At 39.6% G+C, this 27280-nt stretch overlaps 1 protein-coding gene across 4 annotated transcripts in view; it reads left to right on the top strand.

The window, feature by feature from the left end:
* Window positions 1-27280, top strand: part of ELF8 (binding protein) — a 162285-nt gene that overhangs the window by 38354 nt on the left and 96651 nt on the right. For all 4 annotated transcript variants that reach the window (XM_087665528.1, XM_087665527.1, XM_087665529.1 and 1 more), the window contains exons 8-10: window positions 9889-9973; window positions 23559-23659; window positions 23766-23858. In XM_087665528.1, coding sequence (XP_087521654.1) covers window positions 9889-9973; window positions 23559-23659; window positions 23766-23858 — 279 coding nt within the window. The remainder of the gene's footprint in view (window positions 1-9888; window positions 9974-23558; window positions 23660-23765; window positions 23859-27280) is intronic.

Genomic DNA, 27280 nt, shown 5'->3' with positions numbered 1-27280 from the left:
CAATGTAATAATCAAAGAGTGTAATGTACAATTACAAAGTACACCCTTAAGCCTTAGGGTTGCTAAAGTGTGTTCACACCCGAAAGGTGTAAAGCACGATAAGTGCCCAAACTGTTTAACATAGACACGTAAAATAAAAGAGAACAAAACTGGGAAAAAAAACCTCTCGTAAGGAGGTAAAAATTGTTTCTGTGTCCTACTGAGGATCATTGACACCTCGTTTGTGAGTGTAGGCGTGTGTCAAATCCAACAAACCCCCGGTAGTGAAGAGTGATCAATATAGAAGGATCATCCACCAAAGGAGATCAAAATTAAAGCATTACAGAATGCTTCGAATTTGTCACGAGGAAGAGCTTTGGTGAAGATGTCTGCCACATTATCGGTGGAAGGACAATAGACAAGGCTGATATCTCTTGCATGTAGCCTCTCTCTGACAAAGTGATAGTGGATCTCTATGTGTTTCGTGGGTGCATGAAACATTGAGTTTAGTGCCATTGCAATGGTACTTTGATGGTTAGTAAACAGAGGAGTAGGCTCTGTGACAACTATATCAAAATCAACCAACAAGAGCCATACACATTCAATTGTGGTAGTGAAAGCTGCCTTGTATTTAGCTTCACAAGTCAATGTGGCAACAACGGATCTTTCTTGCTAAGCCAAGAGATGCAAGATGAGCCAAGAAAGAAACAATTACATCTAGTAGAGTGATGTGAATCAAAATCACCAACCAAATTTGAATCACTGTAAGCATGTAGTTGCAGTGGTTCCCCCTTGGCATAAAGCAATCAAAGAGTCCTAGTACCTTGCAAGTAATGAAAAACACTCTTCACAGCTTGCCAATGTGACATGCGTGGGTGGTGCATATATCAAATGCTCAAGGCTGAAACTGCAAATTGAATGTTTGGCCTTGTGTTGCATAAGTAAATGAGACATCCAACTGTTGGAGCATATGTATGGATATCAAACACTGGCAGCATGCAAAGACAGCTCAAGTCCAATCTCCATTGGTGTACAAATTGGCTTGCAATTTTGTAAGCCAAACCTCTCAAGAAGTCTACCAATGTATCTAGATTGTGACAATCATCATGAATGAACTGAATGCCCAAATAATAGTGCAAAGGCCCTAAGTTTGACATCTCAAAAATTTGCTGCAAACTTTGTTTGAATGCTGAAATCTGATCAGCATGTGTCCTTTTGAGGAGAAGATAATCAACATAAAGACAAATGACCAGCACGGATCCCCTCTCTTTACCTATGTAAAGTGTAGACTCTGATGAAATGTTAATGAACCCTTGGTTGAGTAAAAGGCATCAATTTTTGCATATCAAGCTTGGGGAGCTTCAAATGATACAAAGCCTTTTTTAGCTTGCATTACCAAGTGTTCAGATCCCACAACTGCGAAACCAATGGGCTGCTGTACATACATTTATTCTTGAAGTTCCCCATGTAAAAATGCAGTCTTCATATCAAGCTGGTGGACAGTCCAACCATGATGAGCAACCAAAGCAACCATAGATCGAATGGTAGTCATGCGGCATGTAGGAGCACATGTTTCCTGATAGTCAATGCCTTTCTTTTGTGCATAACCTGTGGCCTCAAGCTTGGCTTTATACTTATCAATGGATCCATTTGCGTTTCTTTTCAGCTTATAGATCCACTTTGTTGCACTGGCTTTCTTCCCAACAAGCAAGGTCACTGAATCCCATGTTTGATTCTTTGTGATAGAATCAAACTCAGCTTGCATTGCTGCCATCCAATACACACTATGTTGTGCATCCTCAAAACATTCAGGCTCCTCATCGTCAAGTGTATGCTTTACCACAACAAACTTCCTTGTATTAGGACCATCATGCAGATGAGCTTGTCTTTTAGTACGACCAGGAATATGAGCATCCAAATGTCTATCTTTCATAGTTTGTAAGTACAATCTAGGCATTTGCCTAGCTTCTTGATTGTGTACAAGCTCTTACTGAACTTCAAATTCAGCATCTTGCTGAATATTCAGATCAGCCATAGGCTAATTTTCCGCATTACTGAATGGAGTAGGTGGCTGAACATTATGTATACTTGTTGAAGCTCTAGCTGTATCACCAAAAGAAATGGGGAGCAACCCTTCAAATACATAATTGGCAGCTTGATATGTATCAAACCAGCAAGGGATAATTCAGATTTTTCATGAAAAATAACATCCCTACTGACAAATACTTTCTTAGAGACAGGATCGTATAATCTATATCCTTTGCTTTGACTGATGTACCCTACAAAAATGCATTTAATAGCCTTGTTGTTTAACTTCTTTCTTAGTACCTTGGAAATGTGAGCATACGCAAGACACCCAAAAGTACAAAAAACGTCCAATAGAAGGTTTTTGATCATTCCAAGCCTCAAAAGGTGTGATATTCTTTAATGCCCTGGTAGGGCACTTGTTCAAAACATGGCAAGCACACATATTTGTTTCCATCCAAAAACTCTTGTTTCTTGCTACTCTGTGAAGTACCTGAAGTTCCAGAGCTCTGCAGAGCCTTTTTTGCTTGGCTGCCCTTGCCCTTTTGCCTTGCCATAAAAGCTTATTCAGAGGCTATTACATGCACCCCACTGTTTTTTCTTGTTTATTCTTCTCCTAAGGGCAAACTAACCAATTGAAGAAAAGTAAGTGGTTGTGGAGAAAACTTCATGGTGAGATTTAAGGCCATATGAAAGGCCAAATACGAGGGTAGCTATGAATTCATAGTAGTAGAGATAAACTACGTATTCGAATAATACTCATCTACATTCATAAGCTTCTTACGCAAGTCCTAAATTTTATTGAGATGATCCTGCTTGGAATCACCTTCATCCATCTTCACATTCTCAAGCTATTTCTTCAAGAAAGAGATGCATGTCTCATTTTTTCATGCAAACGTCCGCTCAAGTGTCAATCCTGCTTCTCATGAAGAAGTTGGAGACCATATGTGCGGAATGATAGACTGTTGAATTGCCAATGCAATCAATGACGTCAAAGCTTGAGCATCCCATGTGTCCCAAGACTTTTGTGTTGTTGATCTCTGGGGAAGTGGTTGGGTTGGAGTGGGTTGAGCAGGCTGGCTGAGTTAGCCTTTGACCACGTCTTCCTAGAGGTGTGATAGGAGCTACAACTACAAGCCGAACTTTTTCACCACTTACATAATCCCAAAGATTCTTTGCAATTAGCACTTTGTTCATCATAAAATATCATAGAGAATAGTTGTTGCTATCCAACCTATCCTCCTTGGATACATATGTAAATACACCACCTTGTCCCTAATTGGCCATGGTAAATGTCACTGGTCAAAGAGCACAAGAGCAATACTTTAAGCTGGACCAACTTGGAAATTTGAGAATTTTCAAAAATTACAGCAAGCACCTTGCTGTAATTAGCAAATTTGATCACACCCAGTCAAAACAAATTTGATGTGCAGTTTGTCCAATGCACAAACAATGCTCAACAACACAAAAAATGCAAAAGCCCCAAAATTTGTTGTCCCAAAATGCACAAATTGAGTCCACTATAGACTCACACTGATGTATATTTGCCAATGCAAGAGCTGACTTTAAAAGCCCCAAATTTCTTGCCCCAAAATCACAAAATCTCTGCAATAAATGTGTCCCAGACACGTGCAAGAATAGAAATATGCTACCTAGGCAAAAGCCCCTTCCAAAGGATCAAATTTGAATTAAAAGATTAATAAAATTTACCTTTTTACCATTGATACAGTTGGTGCAGAGCTGAACCAAGTAGGGAGACCTAGTAGAATAGGTGGTGGTGCAGGTGGCTCAGTTGGCGTTTTGAAGACCAGGGTGTTGATGCAGGTTGCAGGCGGGGGTTGGGTAGGCATTGCAGAGCTGGAGACGTAGCCTATCTAATGGCAGCGCAAGTGACGGATAGGGCAGGTGGGGCATTTGTTGGCACTGGCAAGTTAGGGACGGGGGTAGTTGGGCTGGTGTGTGCTTGACGGAGACGCAGGGTGAAAGGGGCGGCGTCGCAGGCCAAAACTAGGTGCCTAGCAACAGCTGCGCTGGTGGTGCTGGCTGCTAGCAGTTGCTAGAGGTGGCTCCGGTGGAGTTGAAGACAATGTAGGTGGAGCTCAGCTGAGCTGAAGGTTTGCTCTAATACCAAATGTGAGATGTTAGAGGACAGAGATCGAAGCTCCTCTGAGAGTACAGTTGACAGTGAAGAGAGTGTGAGAGTTAAGGCATGACCCCAATGCAATAATCAAAGATTGTAATGTGCAAGTACAAAGTACAACTCTTAAACCTTAGGGTTGCCAATGTGAGTTCTTACAGGAAAGATGTAAAACATGATAAGTGCCCAAACTGTGTAACATAGACACATAAAATAAAAGAGAATAAAATTGGGGGAAAAAACCTCTCGTAAGGAGAGTAAAAAGTGCCTCAATTTCCTATTAAGGATCATCGACACTCCTCTATGAGCGTAGACATGAGTCAAACCCAATAAAATTGACATTGGCTGGTTGGCCACTTAAATCTCCTTGAAGTTCTTTAATTTCAGTCGTTGGAATTCAAGTCCTAGGCTCTCAATTTCGAGCACGCATCTCGAGGTTGCTATCAAACTCTAATTTTTGCCATAAATTAGGATTTTTCAATATCTCCACATTTAATGACTCAAATGGTTAGATTTTATTGAGATAACTTGAGATATTGTTGGGGGATGAGAGAGATTATTGTATAGAGAGAAATTTTATAGTTTCATCGTGAGAAATGTTGAAAAATTGCTGCTACCTTGCTCAAATTACCATGGAAGCTATCACTAGAAAGACAGCTGTCATCTTTTGTATGTTGTTAGTTGGACCAAAAGGACCTTGGGATGTTGTCGCGTGCACCTGGAGGGCTCCAAATTGCTGTCATTTGTTGTAGGAATTGTCCTTGGTGGCTGCAAATCACATCAACAACATCTCCTTGCTCTCTAGGAGTCTCCTTTTCTCTCAACATGGCTAGAATAGACTTGCACCAACCTTCAAAAACGTTTTTCCTATTTGTATGGGCAAGTTTTGCCAAGTGGAAATATTGTAATCCCAATTAACATTATCCGGTTATTAAATTAATTTTCAAAAGATTAACTTTGAAAATTAATTTAATAATTATTCTAGTGTCGGGAAAAATAATTCCACGTGCCAATAATTAAATTGGCTAGGCCAATTTGTCTTTGAAGTATTGTTGAGTAGTTATTGTTCTTTAGATAGACATTAATTAATTAATTAATCTCTAGTCTCTAATGTCACAATTGACATTAGTGGTCAATAAAGTTGTCTAAGCCCAAATATGAGACGAGATACCACCTAGTATTTGTGAAGCATAACTCACTACAACTTTTGCCTTTGGCACCAATTGATATCTCGAGGTCTTGGGTTGCACATTATGAAATAATTTACTTGCACCTCACATTTGTAAGTTACATTAGCATATTTGATTAATTTTTAATCAAATGCTAAGCAAAGCAATAAAATTTCATGTCTTTGTGATAGACCATCCCCTTGAAATCCTTGCAATTGTCATCGATTGCACTACAATGTACCAAAGCATATGCTGCCACCATTGAAAATACATGTTGACATCGTAGTCAAAACATGTGTATCTATTGCTTAACCATGCTCATGCCCTTTGCATGTGAAATTCGAGTTACTGAAACCAGTTACAATTTATACACATGAATCTTAACCACTATCAAAACCATAAGGAATGCATCAATATGCCAAAACCCAACATTGTTCTAACCACTAGAGCATTGTAATACATAAAATAAGCATAACGAACATCTCATAGCAATGATGTACCACATGATACTGATGCAAAGCATGCATCAACTGCAAACCACATGTAACTCATCAAATTGTACTTCTTTTGCATCACCTATAAATGTATAGTTCATACCATCGATATATCCCATACATGCCTTGCAAGTATACATTGTGTCTGAATGTACATTCCATGTATTCCATACATGTCAATACCCTTGCAAATATATAGTTCCAAAGCCTGGGTGTAAACCATACCATATGAGTACCGACTGGGTGTAAACCATACCATATGAGTACTGACTCACAGTGACTAATACCTTGAATAGTGATCCCAATGGGAGAAATACTGTCAATATACATTACCTTGGATGCAAGCCAAGTACATCTGAGATCCACTACATAACTAAGTTGTCCATCATTAGGGGAGTGGAGATGCAACCTCCCCATCGATCATTAGGCAATACTTTGGACCTTCTATGCTATATTGAGACTAAAAGAGCCCGATCTAAAATCAGCTCTAACAGAAACACATCAAGGTAAAGAGCATCATTGATGATGATTTGTGAGGTCATCCTCATCCATCCAGTTGTATTCTTTCATAGGTAAAACAATGCTGAAGCTTCATCAAGAAGCACATGGAAACTTTACCTCTAACTTTACTTGCCTCGAAACCTCCCCTAGGCTCTAGGCCTTTGGCTCTTTGGAGCATAGAGATCCTTGGAACTTTCATATTGTTGCGATTCCAACTTAACTAATATACAACATTGTATTTGGTTGACTAGCATTAATACCTTGAGTCCCACACATAGTGGCTGCATATATGCATTGCTAAAATTGCCACTTTGTATCCTGCATCATGCAACATTGCTCTTTATGGGGTTATGCATATAACGAGCTATACCCGAATACATGGAGTCGGTTGCTGTAAACCATAAGGAGTTGTTCTATACATCCTCATATGCAGTCCTTGACTCACTATAGCATGGAAACTAGTGCCACCACCAAAGTACCATGGGTGTCCCATCATTGCATGTGTGCTCCTCTATCCAAAAAGCATTGGATTGGCACTTCCAAGTTGGCCTTGCATGTACACCAATTGCCCCATTGGCATCATTTGCTTATACTCACTACCTACATTTGGAACATCATGTTGCTGTATTGGCTCTTTCTTCAGTGTATCTTATTGTCCCAAAGCGCTCAAAGATGATTTCCTCTTCTTGCCTTTGCTGCCCTGTTATAAGGAGTTCAAAAAGTCCATGAATTGAGGATCATTTGCTGATTGCATAAACATTTCAGTTGTTGTCCTCAGCTCATCTTTAAATTGGTCATTAAATTCATTTTTCTCTTTCTAGTCATCATTTTCAAGAGACCTAGAAGGACCTACCTCTTGTCCAATTTCCTCATTCTTAGCTTGCTGCCCATGATGTATACCTTCTCCAAGATCAAGCATCGCATTTTTCCCAACACTTTGTGAATTTTTAGATTGAGAGGCATCATTCTTGTTTGATTCCATCTCAGTATCTGAAGATATTATTGCTATAATGCCCAGCTGAATACAATTTTAGCACTAAAGCAAAGCTTTTGACCTTCAATCTGGTGCCTCTAGTCCACCAATTTGAGGGAATTGATGGTATCTTGGAAAATGAGACCTTGAAATGCACACTTTAATCTTGGACAATGGATAGCTTGGTCCCAAAATTGGCACTCCTTGCAGTATTTCTTTAACTTTTATTGCAAATGGATGGAGTACAACTGAGATCCTTTGACTTGCTCTGCTAATCCAAGTGCCATTTGTTATTAAAACTGACCAACAAGCCTTCAAATCAAATTACCCCTTGGTTTGCTCGACTATTGGCATTCACCTTGCTTCTTATAAGACAAATTTAGCCTCGAATTGACATTGGCTATTTGGCCACTTGAATCTCCTTGAAATTCTTTAATTTTAGTTGTTGGAATTCAAGTCCCAAGCCCTAAATTTTGAGTACGCAACTAGAGGTGGTTGTCAAACCCTTATTTCTACTTCTGTCGAGATAACTTCGAGAGATGGCTGGGGAATGAGAGAGAATACTGTAGAGAGAGGAATTTTAGAGTTTGATTGCGAGAAATGCTGAAAAATTGTTGTTGCCTTGCTCAAATGGCCATGGAAGCTATCATCTACAGCTTAGGACCACCAGAGAGACTGTTTTCCCCTTGTGTGTTGTCACCTGTACTAGAATGTCCTTGGGCTGCTGTCACCTGCTCTTGGAGGGTTCCACATTGCTGTCACCTGCTGTAGGAATGATCCTTGGTGGTTGCAAATTACTTTAGCAGCATCTTCTTACTTTCTAATAGCTTCATTCTCTCTCACAATGGTTGGAATAGACATCCATCAGCTCCTAAAAACGTTTTTTTTCATTTGTATGGGCAAGTTTTGCCAAGTGGTAGCCTTCTTATTCCATTTTACAACATTATTCAGCCTATTAATCAAAAGATTATTTTTGAAAATGAATTTAATAATTATTCCAATATGCAAAAAATGATTCCACCAGCCAATAATTAAATTGGCTAGGCCAATTTGTCTTCCAAGTATCCTTGAGCAATTATTGTAGTATTTATTAATTAATGCCTAGTCTCTAATGTCAACATTGACATTAGTGGCCAATAAATTGATTAGGCCCAAATTCGAGACTAGGTATCACCTACTATCTATTAGACATAATTCATTACAACTTTTGCTTTTGGCATCAATTGATATCTCGGGTTCTTAGGTCAGACAATGTGAAATAATTTACTTGCATCTCACATGTGCAAGTTACATTAGCATATTTGATTAACTTTTGATCAAATGCTAATCAAAGCAATAAAAATTCAGGTCCTTATGACAGCCAACCAAGTATCGAATGATTTAAGACAGTTCACATGGTTTTGAGAGAGTAGAAGGGAAGAAAGATAGCTCATATGATTCTGATGTTAACTCCAAATGGAAGGGAGAAGATAAAATAATAGTAGCCCATGCCCTTAACGAACAATGTGAGAAGAAAACCAAGAGATGATGTCCTTGCTTTACCATTATTGTGTTGCCCCTTTCCACTTCATTGCAAAGTTCAATGGCCATTTTATAGTGCTGCTGGAGTACTCCATCACAGCATGATCAGATCCTGCTTGTCAGTCTACGTAGCCACAATTGCATTCCACGTGTCCTTCATGCAAGGTATCTAGCTTATTTCACGTGTCAAAGCCCTTGTAAGCTTGCTACTACAGTCTAGCATCAAATTGATTTCAAACATGCCAATAATGGCTACCATGAAGCATTAGGCATTAAGTGCAATATGCTATGTAAGAAGGTTGGTTCATTTCCCACAAGTAAGCCACTACAAGGCTTTATTAAAATCCTAATCTGAACCTTATCATAGCCCCCTTTCTAAGCTACAAGTGTTAAGCCTATTTGAGGCTTCAAAAAATGTGTTCCTATGATAAGTCTTCTTGAGTTGGTTCATTTCCCACAAGTAAGCCACTACAAGGCTTTATTAAAATCCTAATCTGAACCTTATCATAGCTCCCATTCTATGCTACAAGTGTTAAGCCTATTTGAGGCTTCAAAAAATGTGTTCCTATGATAAAGTCTTCTTGAGACTTTGATATGCTCACTAAATGTCAACATCTGCATCAGTTCTTGTGTAGATCCCTGACTACCTTGCCGTGAACTAACTTTTACAATCTCTTTCCACCAAAACTTCTTGAGTTTCTTGGAGTGCTTGATACATCCCTTGTCTTGGAAGGGATCAAATGCTCATCATCATCATGTCTTGAAGCTTGTATGGCATTTAGAATAGTGACAAGACTGATAGAACACAAAGACCGACACCAGATGTTACAAGGCTTCTTGAGTGATCCTAGCAGTGTCTATTTGTGTGCTTTCTAGCTACCAATGCAGCCAACACTAGTGGAAAATCATAATGTGCATCATTTACAACAGCCTTATTCAGGCTGGCAAAAGAGCACATCAATGCCACTAATATGTTACTTGCTTAGTTTGCATATATTGATGTGTAGAGACAGTTATCAAAATTATCTTTTTTTCCAAGAAGCATTTGCCTATATTAGTGCAAATGATATTTTTTGTGTGTGTTTGCAGGGTGATTATGAGACAGCAGCAACATACTACAGGGGAGCAGTCAATGAGCTGAAGAATCCAAAAGACTTCATTTTACCTTTCTACGGTGAACCATCATCTATGTGTACTTGTTTGAAAACAGAAATACAAGTAGCAGTCAAAGTTTTTGTTTTCATTTGATTGAATTGACTGGATTTCTAGAATATAATTTTTAATTTGTCAACTGAGAAAGCGGGAATTAGAAACCTCCTTTTTCCAATCGGGATGCCACTATGAAGGTCCCTCGTTTTTAAAATTCAAGGTTATTGGATCAGTATTGGCACTAAACGTTGGTTTTTTCCCCCTTCCCTCCTTGTAAGATGATCCATCTATCACTTAAAAAACCAAACAGGAGGTGGTTCAAAAGTTTGTTTTATTCTATTCTATTCTTTTTTATTTTTGATTTGGGTTTGGGGGGAGTCACATGGGCTAGTGGATATCGCCTCCTCTAAAGAGGAGAAAATGGTTTGGCTTGCAAATCCTCAAGAAAGTGAATTCTGTGAACTACATCTCTGAAGGTGATCCGCATGCATCTAACCCAGTCAACTGATTTCTAGTGGGAGCAACTTGGAACTGAGCATTGGTCTTATTAGCTCCAGAGAACCAGCCTTTTTGCTAGACTAAACTTAAGACCCTAGTTCTTTTGAATTCTTGATGAAGACCTCTTCTAGGTGCATGCAATGGGCTGAAGTGTGCTGATGGGTGAAGTTACTGTTAAAGGCAATGTTCTAATGTGACAAATGCATGTGAGATTGGCTGATACCACACAGGACAGGCAGTGGCAGTTAGCGTGTGAATGGACTGGCACAAGAGGGCAGAGATGGGATATGCGACAGGCATGGGTGTTAGGGAGGGAGGGGGAGAGTAATGTCTCTGAAGAGGCCAAAATGACCTTTGATACCCAAATGATGAATTGAATTGCTTGTGTTGTCTTATCAACAAGAACAAGAAAATAAAATGAGATTTAGTGAACTAACTGAACTCACAGTTGTATGCACTGCAAGTGTAACATGTACAATGCTGACAATGAGAGAAATGAAACAATACTAATGAGTGGGGCTGCTACCCTCTCTTATGGTTAAAGATCTACTTCTATTAGGTTAGGGTTTAACAGCAAGCACGCTCGCACACACACTTACAGTGAACAAATGAATAGCAAAAGAGAAGAGAATGCTGGAAAGTCACATCCACTATGTGAGAATGAATGAAAGTACAATCCCTAAGGTACTGAGTACCACACCCACACTGATGGGTGTTCACACGGAGAGAAAGCCCTTCTCCAGCTAGAAGGTAAAAAGTGCCTGTGGGAGAAGGAAGCGTTCACACTAGAACTTAGGAGAAACACGATGAGTGTAACAAACTCCCCTCGATTGAATGATGTGAATTTATACAGGAAAAACTAGATTAATCCCCAAATGATATCAAGCCAAGAGCCTTGCGAAAGGCTTTGAACTTCTCTCTAGAGAGAGCTTTTGTAAACATATTTGCCAAGTTGTTATGTATAGGGAAATAAACCAAGTCAATATTCCCTATATGGAGCCTCTCTTTGACATAATGATAATGCACCTCAGTGTGCTTAATGCGAGCATGAAAAATTGGATCTCTCGCACCTACCCTGGCAATATAATTGTCAGTGTAGATACGAGTGCGTGATTGTTGTCCCCGCATTAAGATCAACCAAAAGGTGTGTGAGCCATACACATTTTGATGTAGCTGTAAATGCTGCCTTGTACTTAGCTTCACAGCTAGATGTGGCCATTGTAGATTGCTTCTTGCTCAGCCAAGCAATGCATGAATCACCAAGCATGAAATAATTGGCAGTAGTGGACACCCTTGTGTTAAAACAACCAGCCCAATTACTATCTATAAATGCATGCAAGTAAAGAGTAGTGTCTTTGGGATAAAAAAGGCCCAATGTTTGAGTGCCTTTGAGATAATGAAAGACATGTTTAATTGCTTCCTAATGTGTAGTACTAGGGCTATGCATAAATCGTGCCAATTGAGAGACCCCAAATTGAATATCCAGCTGTGTATTACACAAATACAATAAACAGCCAATAGCTGGCTGTTAAAGAGAAGCATCGAAAGGTTCTCTTGCATCCTGAAGTTTAAACATGTTACTTGTCTTAAGGGGGGTAGAGATAGTCTTGCATTTGAAAATGCTCAAGAAGCTGCCCAATGTACTTAGATTGTTGCAAAATAATGCCCCCCTCAACTGTAGTAAATTGTATACTGAGATAGTAGTGCAAGTAGCCAAGATCTATCACATCTAAAGCATGTTGCACTTCAGCTTTTAAGGCTAAAACATGTGTCTCATGAGGTCTAGTCAACAACATGCCATCCACATAAAGAATCAGAATCAAGAGGCTATCCCCATCTTTGTGGACATGGTGTGCTTTCAATGTGTGAATTACTAAAGGCAAGAGCAATCAAGTATACATGTATCTTCTCATTCCATGCCCTAGGTGCCTACTTTAAACCATAGAGGGCCTTATGCAAACAACACCCTTTTCTTTCTAACCCTTTTTGAACAAAGCTAGGAGGTTGAGTGACATAAACCTTCTTATGAAGATCACCATTCAAAAAAGCAGTCTTTACATTCAACTGATGCATATGCCAATCATAATAAGCAACCAAAGCAATGACATTGCATTGGTAGTCATACGTGAAGTGGGTGGAAACATCTCATCATAATCAATCCCATGACGTTGGGCATATCCTTTGGCAACAAGATGTGCCTCATAGTGATCAATGCTACCATCAGATCTGCATTTTAATTTGTAAATTTACTTAGTGTCTATAGCATACTTGCTAGCAAGCAAGTCACATAACTCCCATGTGTCATTTTTATGAACAGAATTAAACTCTCATTGCATAGCTGCCATCCAATGTTTATTTTATAAAGCATCATGTAGAGAAATATGTTCTTCAATGCATACAATAGCTATAAGTGCTTGCACAACCAAGTTATCATATGCATGGCCAATGGCTATCTTAGTTCTAGAGGGAAGAGAAACAGGCTGTTTGCTGTCTTGTGATGTATCTAATAGTCATCTAGGGACTGTTTTAGCTTCCCAAATAGCAGCCCTCTCATCGGCCACTTCATAATCAACAATGCCTTGATCAATGGGCTGAAAATTAGGTTGCTGTTTAGGATGTGTTTGCTGTTGTAAACCCTCAATAGGTTGCTGTTCAGCATGTGTTTGCTGTTGTAAACCCTCAATAGGTTGCTGAAAATTAGGTTGCTGTTCAGCGTGTGTTTGCTGTTGTAAATCCTCAATAGGTTGCTCAAATTGACCAAAATCAAGTTAAGTTTGCTGAAATAAAGGCAACAAACTGTTAAACATGTCCATAGGCCTCACACGGGGCTGATTTTTTTCGTCCATGAAGGGCTGACCAGCATGTTCAGTGAATACCACATCTCTACTAATAAAAATCTTGTTGGTGGAGGGACACTACAAGTGGTATCATTTACTTTTTGCACTATAACCAATAAAAATGCATTTGAGAGCCTTGTCTTTTAGCTTATGTCTTTATGGTTGTGGCACCAAAGCATATGCCAAACAACCGTAGTAGCCAGGAGTTTAGGAAACGGCAATGTAGGAAACAAGGTTCCTACGTTATTAATTTTTGGCCACTCTCCTTCAAGTCTACAACTTTCTTTTTTCCTTTCTTTTTTTTTTCTTCTTTCTTTCTTATTTCTCCCCCAAGCCTCTCTCTCTCTCTCTCTCTCTCTCTCAAGCTTCTCATACCCTCTTTTCCTCTCAAGCCTCTCCTCTTTCTCTCTCTCTCTCTCTCTCTAGCCTCTTCCTCTCTCTCAAGTTGAGCTGTTGTGTCTTATAGCTTGGAGAGGCATCATAAGCTCTACATAATTTTGTAGAATGCAAATTGTTCACGGATTGTCTGGAAGGGCTATACCCTATCACGGTTCATGAATCCCAAGGTTTTATGTAGAAGAAGTGATTGGAAGGGGGAAAACACCACTTTCATGTGCTTTTACAAGGGTAAAAGGTGCTTTCATGATAGGGTATACTTTTTTGGGCCAAAACCTCACTTTTGAGCTAGTGACATTTTTTTGATGCATAAGAAATGCCTCAAAAAGGTAATAAACGTTTCTTACCCGTTTTGTAGATGCAACTATGCAAACAACCAAAGACATGAATATGTGACACCATTGGTTTTTGGCCATTCCAAGCCTCATAAGATGTACATTCAATCAATGCTTTAGTTGGGTTGTGATGCAATACATACACTATACACACGATAGCATCAAGCCAAAACTTTGGGGGAAGCTTATTGTGTGATAGCATACAATGTGTCATTTCCATCAAAGTGTGATTTTTTCTTTCAGCCACACCATTTTGTTGAGGTATGCAAGGCATCCTATATTGATGGATAATGTCCCTTTTGGCCAAGGAGTTGAACTTCCGTGACATATAATTCCCCTCTCGATCAGTACGTAGTGTAATCAGCTTGCATCCATTGCCATTTCCAACCAAGGTTTAGAATGTTTTAAAGCATGCAAACACTTCAGATTTGTTCTTTAAAGCATATGCCCAACAATGACAAGTTATATCATCAATAAAGGTAACAAAGTACAAATATCCTTTGATGGATTTGGCATGCAATGGGCCCTATGCACAAGCTATAATTTCTGATCAGCATGCATAGAACCACCCTTGGGAAAATGAAGGATGTTGCATTTTGCCAAGTACACAACTTTCACATACATTATGAGTAGGTGCATTCAAGGGAGGGAGATCAAGCACCATATTTTTACTTTTTAGGCGAAGCAAACTGCTATAATTAAGATGACAAAACCAAACATGCTATAACTCAATGTCATCCACAATGGTGGCATCAATATGTACTGCATCCTCTGATGCTTTCCTCTCATCTCATAGAAATTAAGTTGGTAGAATCCATTGTATGAAGTACTAGTGACAATGAGGGGCATCCCCATCAGTATAGTCACAGATAGTGCATCGATCCATATGGAATTAAACCACAAAACCAATACATGCAATGGTTGAAATTGAAAGTAAAATTTTCTTTATGACTAGTCTATATAAGACCTTTTCAAGCACGATAGTTTTTCCATTCACTACAATAATGGGATTTTGATCAATGCCTTGTTTTTTATACGAAGCATTGTTTGCACATACGATGGATTCCCTCCTTTGTACATTTGCATGTGATAAAAACAAGTCATGAAAGAATGTTATGTGCTTAGAAGCGCCATTGTCAAAATACCATGTGCTGTAATTTTTAGTAACTAAAAGACCATGCTCATGTGAAGAAGGATCATACGAACAATGCACAACAAAGGCATAAGACTAAGCAATGTCCAAGCTTGCCAATTGTGCGGTTGCACCCTTTGCATTTGTTGAATTTTCACCAACACTCGTGCTCAATTGTTTCTTCTTTTCACCTACTATCCTTTTTTTGCATTATTCAATAACATATCCCTTCTTCCTATGATAATTGCACCTCTTTTTCTTAGCACCATCATCCTTAGTGCTTGAGGAATCCATAGAAGAAGTTGCTTTGCCATTTCCCTTTGAGTTCGAGGGTTGCCATGACTTCTCTTTGTTTCGATGGTTGGCTGCAAATGCTTAGTTATCCATATTTATATTAGAGCAATTCAACCTTGATTGCTCATCTTGCAACAATAGTGATACTAGTGTATCAAATCTGTAAGCATTAACATATTCTTTTGCAAGTAGATGGAGTGTAGTGGAAAAACTTTGATAAGTATTAGGTAGATCAGCCAAGATTGTAGATATCGTTGAGAAACAACTTTTTCAATTTACACACTTCATTTAGGGTTTTGTATTGATAGCCCCAAAAAGGGTTGGTGTAAACGCCCCGAATAATGTAGTATGCTTAACAATTATGATATTTACTTGTTTTCGAGATTTAATATAAAAGAGAATGAACACTTAAAGCTGAAAATGAAAATTACTCACAAAATTACAGCCATGAAAATGTAAAAGTAATGGAGACAAGATTGAGGGTTGAAGATGGGCAACCCTCCCCGAAGGAATGTATTTCTGCTCAACCCAAGTTTCGTAGGGAAGAGCTTAGTTACAATCAACCTGGGAGTGAGGAGAAGTAATTCTCACTCTCACAAGATCATGCAAAGATGTACAAACATATATGCATTATCTATTATGCAATGATAACAACTGATTTCTTTACAGTATGAGAGAAGAAAGAGGGGAAATCAGCATTTCTCCATCGTTGAACAGTAGTACATGGATAGGGCTTGCTTCTTGTTGCTAAAATGGAAGAAAGAGCTTGAGAAGGAGGTGTTGTAATGAATTTACAGGTCCCTAAATTTTAGGAGCCTCGAATTAGCCTAAAAATGCTAGTCATAAAAAATAGGGATGTCATTCTAAAAATAGTAAGTTCTGTACTCTGACTATGCTTACTAAATTTGGTTGTTTCTACTCTTGACAGTATTCAACCTAAAAAGGAAGGCCATAGAGAAGAGACAAGTGTCAAGACACTTGTCACACAAGTTTTCAAGTGTCCCACCACTTGTCACATCTCATGACATGTGGCTGGACACTTGTCTTGTGCTACTCCACTTTTCCCTTTTGTACTAGCTCTTCCCTCTCCTATAATTAAGAACTCGTTTTTCTTCATTCAGCATCATTTTTCTTTGCTGTAAACTCATGTACAACACCCACAGATAGCCAGAAACTGGCCCCATCCATCCCCATCATCATCCCCCACTTCTCCATTATCAAATTCCTCCATATTCCCTCTTCTATCACTGCTGTTTTACAGGACAACAAGCCTGTAAATTCATTACAACACCTCCTTCTCAAGCTCTTTCTTCCATTTTAGCAACAAGAAGCAAGCCCTATCCATGTACTACTATTCAATGATGGAGAAAGGCTGATTTTCCCTCTTTCTTCTCTCATACTGTAAAGAAATCAGTTCTTATCATTGCATAATAGATAATGCATGTGTGTTTGTACATCTTTGCATGATCTTGTGAGAGTGAGAATTACTTCTCCTCACTCTCAGGTTGATTGTAACTGAGCTCTTCCCTAAGGGACTTGGGTTGAGCAGAAATATATATTCCTTCGGGGGGGGGTTTGCCCATCTTTAACCCTCAATCTTGTCTCCATTACTTTTACATTTTCATGGCTGTAATTTTGTGAGTAATTTTCATTTTCAGCTTTAAGTGTTCATTCTCTTTTATATTAAATCTCGAAAACAAGCGAATATCATAATTGTTAAGCATACTAAGTTGTTTGGGGCGTTTACAGTTGGTGTCTAGATCTTGGTCATTTTTTTAGTGGGCACCCACATAGTAGTGCACCACCCTAGATAGCTTATGCCTAAAAATAGGTAGTCACTTCATTCATTTTTCACCACCACCAACACCACCATCTAGTCTCCACGAGGTGGCATCGGTTTGCTTGCGTTTTGAGTCTTCTCCACTTAGAAACAGTCTCTACATGCTGAAGTCAGCATCCACCTTGTATTTTGCATAGAAGAGGCCTCTACAGTTCGCTCCCTCAACAGCCGTCCTTTACAATCTAGTGATTACTTTGATAGCCCACTACATGGAGGATTGCTTTTCACTCCCTTCATTGCGTAGATTCCAAGAGGTACTGCTGTCTAATTCAGACAGGCAATATAGTTATTCTGAGCTTTAACTCAGTTTGTGTTTTCCACATTCTAAGCTTTGGCCTCAGGATTCCCATAGGTGTTGCCGCTTGATTCAGACATGACAATGCAGTTATCTTCTGAGCTTCAGCTCCACTGTATCAACTTTTTTTCTCATAGCGTGATTTGGTGTATTGTCATGGTGTTCTTGTGTTTTTGAGTTTGTCCTCTCTCTCATTGTTTGCAGCTTTGGTGTTGGGATTCCCATTGGTGTTGCCGCGTAATTTAGACTGGATAGTGGAGTTATCTTCCAAGCTTCAACTCCATTGTATCAACTTTTCTTCTCATAGCATGATTCAATGTATCATCATGGTATTCTTGTGTTTCTTAGTTTTTTTTCTCTTTTAGTGTTTGCCATATACACTCTGTGATTCTCCCTGCAAACCTTATTGTCTCTATGGACGGTTGTATATTTGACAGGCATAAGAGATGCATTGGGAATTAATTCATCAATATTAGCAAGCTTCTTTGTAATATCCTTGACACGTGTAATGTATGCATTCATAGAATTACCCTCTGTCATGTGCTAAATCTGAAGTTGCTCCCACGAATAGGATACATGAGTCTTATTGCGCTCCCAATACAACAAAGCAAGCTTATCCCAAGCATTCCACGCCCTTGTGCACGATCGAATATACGGGATAACGTGTCTCTTGTACAAAAGTGCAATAAAGCATGAGCTTGGATATCATGCCCATTCCATTTCAATTGCTTTGTCGTGGGAGGTGCAAGAAGAGCTAGAGCGGAAGATCCATCGGTGATTGTGGATGAGCTACAAGAACTTTTGACTTTTTGTGTAGCTGGTCGTGCAAGCCTAACTTCAGAATCATATACATAACTCTGAAAATCCTTGGCAACAACTAGATGCTTCATCATGTATGCCCACATGGGATAATTAGTGTCATCTAATTTGTCCGCGTCCCCAAACATGTTAAGAAAATCATTTTGTCTTACCATTGCTTACTAAAACTTCTTATTTTTGTAACCAGTTGCTGTCCAAAGTACAAATGTAGTTGTAGCACAAAATAAAGTAACGAAAAGATAAAAAACTCTCAAATTTTTAAAAATTTAATGGTGTCCATGAAGAATTCCAAGCTGAAAGGGCTTCGATGTGTGCAAATGTCGATGGAGAAGGTGTAATTGGTCTTAATGTTGGTGAATTTGTGGAAATTTTGCAAAAGTCCCAAATATAATCGATGTAATCTAGTGAAATTTGAGCTTGAATGTGAAAAGCTCAAATTTTGATGCAAGACCAAGCAAATTTTGAGCATAGAATGCAGAATCCCGAAAAATTTGGTGGTATTTGGGGTTTTTAGGTAAAAGCTTGAAACTTGTTGAAGAAATTTGAAGGAAATTGGTGTTTGTTGTGAAATCCCTAAATTTTGTGCTTAATAGGGGTAGTGCATGCGAATTTTAGCACTTGTAAATGACTTAATGTTGACTAAGGCTTGGAAGGAGAATATTTTAATGAAAATAATATCGAGCAACACATGTGCAAGTTGTCTAGTAAAGACATCAACTTAGAGAAAGTTGTCGAGGTTGTAAACGATGTGGTGCAGGCTGTAGACTATGTGTTTGACGGCAGGTGATAGGCGAGAAGCTGACGACAATCGACAAATTCGTCAAATGCGCAGGCTGTAGGTGATGATCTGTCGAGCATGTTCAACAAGGTAGTGACGACACCTATGTGGGGTGCGAGAGCAGTTGTCGAGTGTGAACAGATTTTATGTGGGAAATGGACTAGTGAAAATTTGATAGGTAAATGGTGCTGATGCTACTGGCACAGAGTGTTGGGATAGGTAGCATGCAATACGGGATGAACGAGCACCTGTTCGTTGTAGGCTAGGAAACACAACATGCAATCAAGCTCGAGTTGAAGGTGGCACGTAAACCGAGAAGAAGAAAAGTAGTCGAGCTCAAGGCTCAACGGTGGCTATGGTGGTGTGCGAGCAAAGTGGCGGCGGTTGAGAGATATGGCTTTGATACCATTGTTAGGTCAGGATTCAGCTTGGGGCACATGCACACTCCACCTATACTCATAGTGAACAAGTGAAGAATAGGAGAGGAGAGTGTGTTGAAAAGTCACATCCACTATGTGAGAATGAATGAAAGTACAATTCCTAAGGTACTAAGTATCACATGTATTGGCAGGTATTCACACAAGGAAAAAACCCTCTCTAGCTAGAAGGTAAAAAGTGCACGTGGGATAAGGGAGTGTTCACATTAGAACTTAGGAGGAACATGATAAGTATAACAACTTCATGGGGATAATCCAAGATGGATAGTGTCATGGGGGCGCGAAATTTTGAGATGCTTTAATCTTGCCGATAACATTTGATTAAGTTATTAATCAAATGTGCAAGTTGTTTAAGCACATGTGATTCACATGGTAGTTATTTCATATGGTAACACGTCAAGGACTTTGAGAATGCAATGGGTGTCAAAGGTAAAAGTTGTGATAAGTTATGCCAATCGGGGTTTGTTAGTTAGTTGGAATAAGATTTGACCTTAGGGCACTGGTTTGGCCAATAAGTGTTAGTGGTGACACTAGGAACTTGCATTAGTTAATTAATTAATGCCAATTTAAGGATCAATAGTGTGCAATGTTGTGATTGTGATACCTTATAGAAATTCTAGTCTAGTATACTTTTCCTTTGGTACAGTGCAATGTAATTGAGGACGATTGCAAGGATTTCAAAGGAAAGGTCTGTCATAGGGAGGTGAAATTTTGAGATACTATAATCTTGCTGATAACATTTGATTAAATTATTAATCAAATATGCAAGGTTGTTTAAGCACATGTGATTCACATGGCTTTTATTTCATGGTAACAGGCCAACGACCGTGAGGATGTAGTGGGTGTCAAAGGCAAAAGTTGTGATAAGTTACGTAGACTGGGTTTTGTTGGTCAGTTGGAATTGGATTTGACCCTACGGTAGTGGTTTGGCCAATAAGTGTCAGTGGTGACATTAGGGACTAGCATAAATTAATTAATTAATACCAATCTAAGGGTTAACAGAGGTTGGAGACCACTTTAGGTTGCAAATGGCCTAGCCAATTTAATTATAGATAGGCATTATTAATTTTGGGCAAGTTCAGAATGGTTGAATTGAAAAACGTTTTTGGAGGCTAGAGAGAGAGATTTAGTGCATTCAGGCTGAGAGGAAGAGAGAGAACAGGCTGCTGGTCTGATTTCCTAGTTGTGGGTGACCTTTTGGAGTTAACGAGAGCAGCAAACAACCCATTTGAAGCATGCGACATCAATTGTGGGGTCTAAAAACGCTGGCGACTGCAGCTGTTTGCTGGCAACAGCAATTTTTTGCATTTGTGGCAGTAGATGATAGTGATTGGGCAGTTTTTGTTAGGCTGCAGCCAATCTGAAGGGTTTCTCCACAAGAATTCCTGAATTTCTCTCTCTTCTGGCATTCTCTTACTTTCTCTAGCTTGTGCTTAGTCATTCTCAGCGTTTCTCAGCCTTTTGGATAAGATTTCAATCAATATTGGTGGACAGCAAAGAGATCTCTACTGTAAACCCTAAATTTCTGTAGAAATTAGGGCTTGACAGCCACATCAGGACCCATGCCAATTGGTGAAGGCATTATCCAACTAAATTCTGCACTTGAACTTTGTGTGATTGTCATGGAATTCAGATCCTAGCCCTTTCATTGTAAATTGGGGCAGCATTTGGCCAGTTGATGGTTCCATTTGTGCAAGTCTTGGGTGAAAAATCAAGGGGCAATTGGCCTGAATTGATTGTTGATTGTTGCTACAGCAAGTTCCTTTTGGAACAACAAATGAGATTGTGAATCTTAGCTTGTACTCATTCCATTAGCAATCAAGTGAAAGAAATATCATCAGGGGTGCCAATTTTGGGGCCAATTGGGTGTCCAATATCCAAGATTTTCAAGGTAATTTGTGGATTTCAAGGTATGTTCATTTGCTGATTGCTATTATTAAGTGCTGAATCAAGGAATTGCCGCCCTTTCCAAGGGGGAAGGTTGGTTGCAGATAGGTTGCTTCACAAGCCTTATACCTATAGCCATCTCCTTGATGCTGAGATTGGACATATGTCATGAGCATAAGAAAGCATTCAATTTAAATAAACATGCAATAAGTTCACACACACACACACACGCGCGCGCGCGCGCACACACACACACACACACGTACGCGTGCACAATGCATTCAAACATACATTTGTTAGGTTCTTTCCACATATGTTTGTCGTAATGGTTAACTTACTCCACATATAGCCATCTCGAAGGACTCACAACCAGAGGTTAACCATGAAGATAATAAAGTACTTGATGAATTCATTATTTTCTTCTTCTACTGCATTTACTCTGTTACTTCATCTTCTGCTGCATTCTAGTTTCTTAACTTAGCTTTGCATTCTTTCTTAGCCTAGTACCACAACATCTCAATATGAAGCACTATAGCATACATTACTAAAGGTATTAACGCTCACCCAACACATGCTTAATCTCCTCCTAATCTATCAATGTCATGTGATATCTCTTCAATTTACCACGAGATCTCTCAATTTACAGCACAAAGAGAGTGGGCTTCTTTGCTTCATTCCAAAGTGGTTATGATTTGCTTCGACACCCCTCCTTGGAGCTTGGACTTGTCTAATGATGACCTACTCACAATGCCAATTTAACCCACTATGTCTTAGCAAGGACCCCAAAGCTCTATAGACTTTGTGTTAGCTTAGCCCATGGCATTGTGTCAAATGCTTTGCAGCAATCCAGAAAACAACATAAGATGCACCTCCCATGTGCTCTGCCCTCCCAATGATAGCCCAAAGTATGGGATGTGGTTAAGATTAGAGTAACCTCTCCTAAACCTCGCTCGTGTACATGTCCAATTTTGCTGCATCTCTGCCCCTTTTGCTCAGCTCATGTTCTAGTATGGATCCATAAAGTTTGCCTAAAATCCACTCATGACTCATTTGATGAGGTGGTTCACTTGGCTGATGCATGATTTGGAGAAGACCGAATAAGAAGTAATGTACCGCATGGTGGCAAGTAGAACTTGGTTAGCGAGCACCACCAAACATGTTGGAGAGAGTCTCTTTGTGCTCCAATATAGAAGCTTTTGCCTAATGCTCAAGAGTAAGGGTGCTAGCTGCTGCTTTGAGGTAATATCAGTAACCATATGACGACCATGGTATCTCATTGAAGTGCTTAGGAGAACACAAGTGAAGTCCCCATATGGCAATCCAGGCATTGATTGTCACAAATCCAAATCCATAGGATTTGTGCCAATTCATAAGAGCTCCTGAGGCTCTACAAAAGCTCATATTATATCTAGAAATATCCTAAAATTCTCCCCATTGCCATCCAAGTATATTTTGTCATTTGCAAGCTATACGTCCAAAAGCTCCTCAAACTTTGGGATGGGCAACCTAATTCCATGGATATCTATAGATCTGTCCCTCAGAGAGAGCTCATGGCCTCTGCAGCTCTTTAATATAGAAAAGTTTCAAAATTGTGATTTAGCAATGCAATTTTCATTTTAACTTTTTGTTTATTCTCAAAGTGTGATTCTCAAAGTTTATACATCTAGGAATACCTTTTCTCTTGGTTTGATGTCTAACAAAATTTGAAAGCCCATTTGCTTTTAGATATGAAGTCAACTTTGCCTTTTTGTCAACAAAAACCTCATTTGCACAAGTGTATCGTTGATCAAACAAAGGAAGCATAATTATTGCTTATTCGAAGCATTAATTATCATTGGAGAGGTTTTAGTGACTGTTTTTTTTGTTAATTGTCTTGTTGTCTTTACCTTGAAACTATGTGGCTCCTATGCTACAGCTGTTTTTTTCCCATTGTCTGGTGGTTGTATAATGCCAGCTTGGAATCCATGATGGACCTGCTAGGAGAGTACTGCAAATAATAATATCCGGTTTTATTTGTTTGGTCATATGGCACTCAAATAATGTCATTAGCTGCTCAATGCAGGCTTAGGTCAGGTACAGTTGAAGCTTAATGAGCTAAAGAGTGCCCTGGCCAACTTCGAAAAGGTTATTGATGTTCAGCCTGAGAATTGTGAATGCCTTAAGGTAATTCGGAATCCTGCAAGATACCAACTCAACTTGTAAAGTTGGATTCACGAATTTGGACCTGCTGTTTGATCTGATAGTGAAAATAATCTCACTTCTTGTCTAGGCAATGGGACATATATATGTCCTACAGGGGAGAACAGACAAAGCATTGGAGAGTTTCAAAAGGGCAACAAAAATAAGTCCAAACGATGCTGAGGTAATTTCTTCTTTATTTCTGAAACACAATGCACTGGTTTCCAATGTTTCTACTCAAGTCTGAGTAAAGGGTTTATTCTAATCATTCTTTGAGAAATGACATGTTTAATTCTTTGGAATCTCTTCTCCTCAAATATTGAAGACATTAGACTGCTTAAGTGATAGTTCTATGTACAGAAAGACATATGCTAACTAGGGAATCTGCTTTTGCTTTTGCTTTTTTTTTTGGGGGGGGGGGGGGGGGGAGGGGGGGACACTGTAAAAATGGGAGGTTGAGGCAGAGGGGTAGCTTCTCATACAAGGGATATGTCTTATTGTTCAAGGGGGAGGGCTGGGGGAGGTATACTGGTCAGTGGACTGTATAGTCACCTTACAATCTTCTTCCAAAGATACTTTTAAAAAAAATTGGTGTAGAGTGCTGTAGGGTGCAGGAGTTGTGGAGCTTGTAAACTGGACAATCGGATTTAGTAGCAATATGGATGATGGTCGACCTAAAGATGTATATGTCTTTATGCACATCTGTTGTGATACTAAGTATTGGTCTACAACTGGATTATGATAAAGTTCAGGAGGTCTGAAGTTAGGTGTCAGAAACTCTCTAGTAAACTGAAATGATTTGCTAAAAATTGGAGGAAGGAGAACTCAGGTAAAAGTTCATTTACATTTTAACCATAGTTATGGTCGCCTGAAGCATGCAGCATAAGGTATCTAATAGCTAAACTGAGAATGATTATTTTATGGCAGCACAATTTTTGTCCTTTCTTTGGGGGGGGGGGGGGGGAGTGGGAACTGAGCCAGGCACAATTCTAATGTGGCTGCTGCCTCTGCTACTTCATCTGAGACAGCACAGGGAGCTCTGCAATGCTTATCCTATAAGTGTGGCATGGTGCACCACAGATGTCTGATTGGATTTTGGCTTCCAAACAAGCAGAATCTTTGCATGAACCACTCAATGGAAAGAGGGGAGAGAGAAGATGAATTGTAGTGAAGTCCCCCACACTGTCACTTCTATGGTTGTGACCTTGGCAACCTCATCAAGGAGGAGAGAAATGCCAGGATGCTTGAAAATGCCACCCTTTTGAGGATGTTGTGACATCCATGCATATTCACAATGTTGTAAAAAAGGGCCTCAAGGGGTCCTTCTCAGGGGGTCTTTCATGTTGTCAAACGGTCCTGGCTGGCTGTCTCAGTTATAGCTACAAGACAGGTCAAAGGTGTTGAGAATACACTCCACCTTACATGACCTTAAAGAATAGTTGGAACCATGCAAGTGGTCCTCCTTGGCCAAGGAAGGAAGTACGACACTTGCATAGAGAGTGCCATGGGAGGCATCTTAAGACCATGGTGTCACGGGGTCTTGTGTGAAACATGTAGGGAGGGAAGAGGAGAAGGCTGCCATACAAATAGACTTGGTGACCTATGTTCTTCTTGATCTTCACAAGGACTAACGCGATAATTGGTGTGCCTCTTAGAGGAATGATGAGAGACCTCATCCTTTGAGCTATCAAAGCCTTCAAACTGGTGATAAGATATCTTTAATACTTGCAAGCACCTAGAAAATCTGCGTTTGATTGTGAACAACACAGAAATAGGAGGCAATCAGCTATAGTCGATGTGTAGATGCCGTGCATGTGGAGAATATGTTGCTGACTGCTGCCAGAGATTGTTGCCAAGGGAGGAACCTGTCGCTTGGAGTAGAAAACTTGCATTTTGTAATCAAAAGACTGTCGTATGCTGAGAATAGTCACCTATATTTAGAAGATTGTTGCCAAGGCTGAAAATCTTTTGCCTCAAGCAAGAGAGGTTGCATGTGCAGCAAATGCAAGGGTTGGGACATTCATTGTAGAGTTTGGGTGGTCATTTCTTCACAAGGGCTCAACTGCATCTCATGCTAGGCGATGATACCATGTGAGAGTGCATAACGGAAGAAGGAATGCGAACATAGAGAGAAAGGAAGAGATAGACAACAGGAAGAAGAGGGAAGAATTTTACACTGACTGAAAATGAATGTTGAATACAAAAGGGAGGATTAATCAGTCCTTGCACGTATCCGGAGGTGTTAGTGGGGGCACTAGATCAGACTGAAAATGATGATGGCAGCAGCAGCATGGGAGACGGAGGAGAATGTCAGAAATAGAGGAGCAACCTGCAGAAGATGAGTGCCAAAGTGAGGAATGGACAACTACAAATAGCTGTAGATCTCCAAATCTGGCCGACTTGCCATAAATGAACAAATCTAGCCAATCGTGGCATCTTAGGCAGTGGAGAGGTAGTTAGGTACTAGTTGGAGGTGTAAGCCAACTGACAAACATAGAAAAGTGCAAAAATAGAAGAATTGCACACTAAGATGCCAGAGCTGCCATGTATCCGTTAGACTCTAACAGGAGCTCACAACTAGGAGATGACAAACTAATAACTCTAAAATAGGTGGTAAATCCTTGATTACAACTTAAAAACAGCAGCAAACAATAAATGCAAATCTGAAAATACAAATTTACCTACTGATCTTTGACAATGCACACTCGATTGGCCCTAAAATTGGCGCCCCTTTCAATATTTCTTTAGCTTTATTGAAGAAGAAGTTGATTTACAATTGGATTCTCCCAATCCCCTTTGCAATCCAAACTCCCCTTGCTGTCCAAAGTGACCAGCAAGTCTTCAATCTGTTTTGCCCCTTGATTCGGGCACTTAGTTGGCTTGGCCTTCACCCACTTCATAGATGATGAAAATGTCCCAAATTCAATGGCTGGCTAGTCCTCCATGTGAATTTAGTTGAAATTCACATTCAATTCTAAAAAATCCAAGTCTTGGAGCTTTCAATTTTTGGCACACTTCTCGAGCCTGCTGCTAAACTCTAATTTCTACTGTAAATTAGGATTTACAGCCGAGAAATTTACAATTTCTCAACCTCCAAGGGTCAAATATTGAGATCTTTGGAGCAAGGCTGTAAAATGGTTGGGAGATGAGAGAGAAAGCTGTAGAGAGAGAGAGAATTCAAAGTTTTGTTGTGAAGAATGACTGAAAATCAATCAAGTGCAGCTGCTGCCTTGCCACAACAGCATTAAATGCAACTTATAGCTGAGACATCCAAATCAGCCGTCACCTTGTATCTGGATGCAATCGCCCAGCTGTGGAGGGTCTGAATCTGTAATTGCCTCCTCAAAACTCACTCGTGGTCGGTTGCAATGGTTTAAAATAGGCTGGCTATGGCTGCTCACAGCTCTCCTACCTTTGCTACATCAAGAATCATCTCGTTTTTTCTCTTCTTCAGCCTTTTACTAGCCTGTATGGGTAAGTTTGCCAAGTGGCAGCCTTTCCAAATGGCTTTTCCAACATTATCCGTCATTAAATATTAATTTTCAGCCTTTAATTACTGAAAAGTAATCTAATAATTATTTCGGTGCCAAGAAAAATAATCTAATT

This window comes from Lygodium microphyllum, chromosome 24, assembly GCF_053477565.2.
Source record: "Lygodium microphyllum isolate KBCC chromosome 24, Lygodium_microphyllum_v1.1.10, whole genome shotgun sequence".
Lineage (NCBI taxonomy): Eukaryota > Viridiplantae > Streptophyta > Polypodiopsida > Schizaeales > Lygodiaceae > Lygodium > Lygodium microphyllum.
The sequence above is the reverse complement of the archived record's forward strand: the minus strand, read 5'-3'. Positions and strand labels throughout refer to the sequence as shown.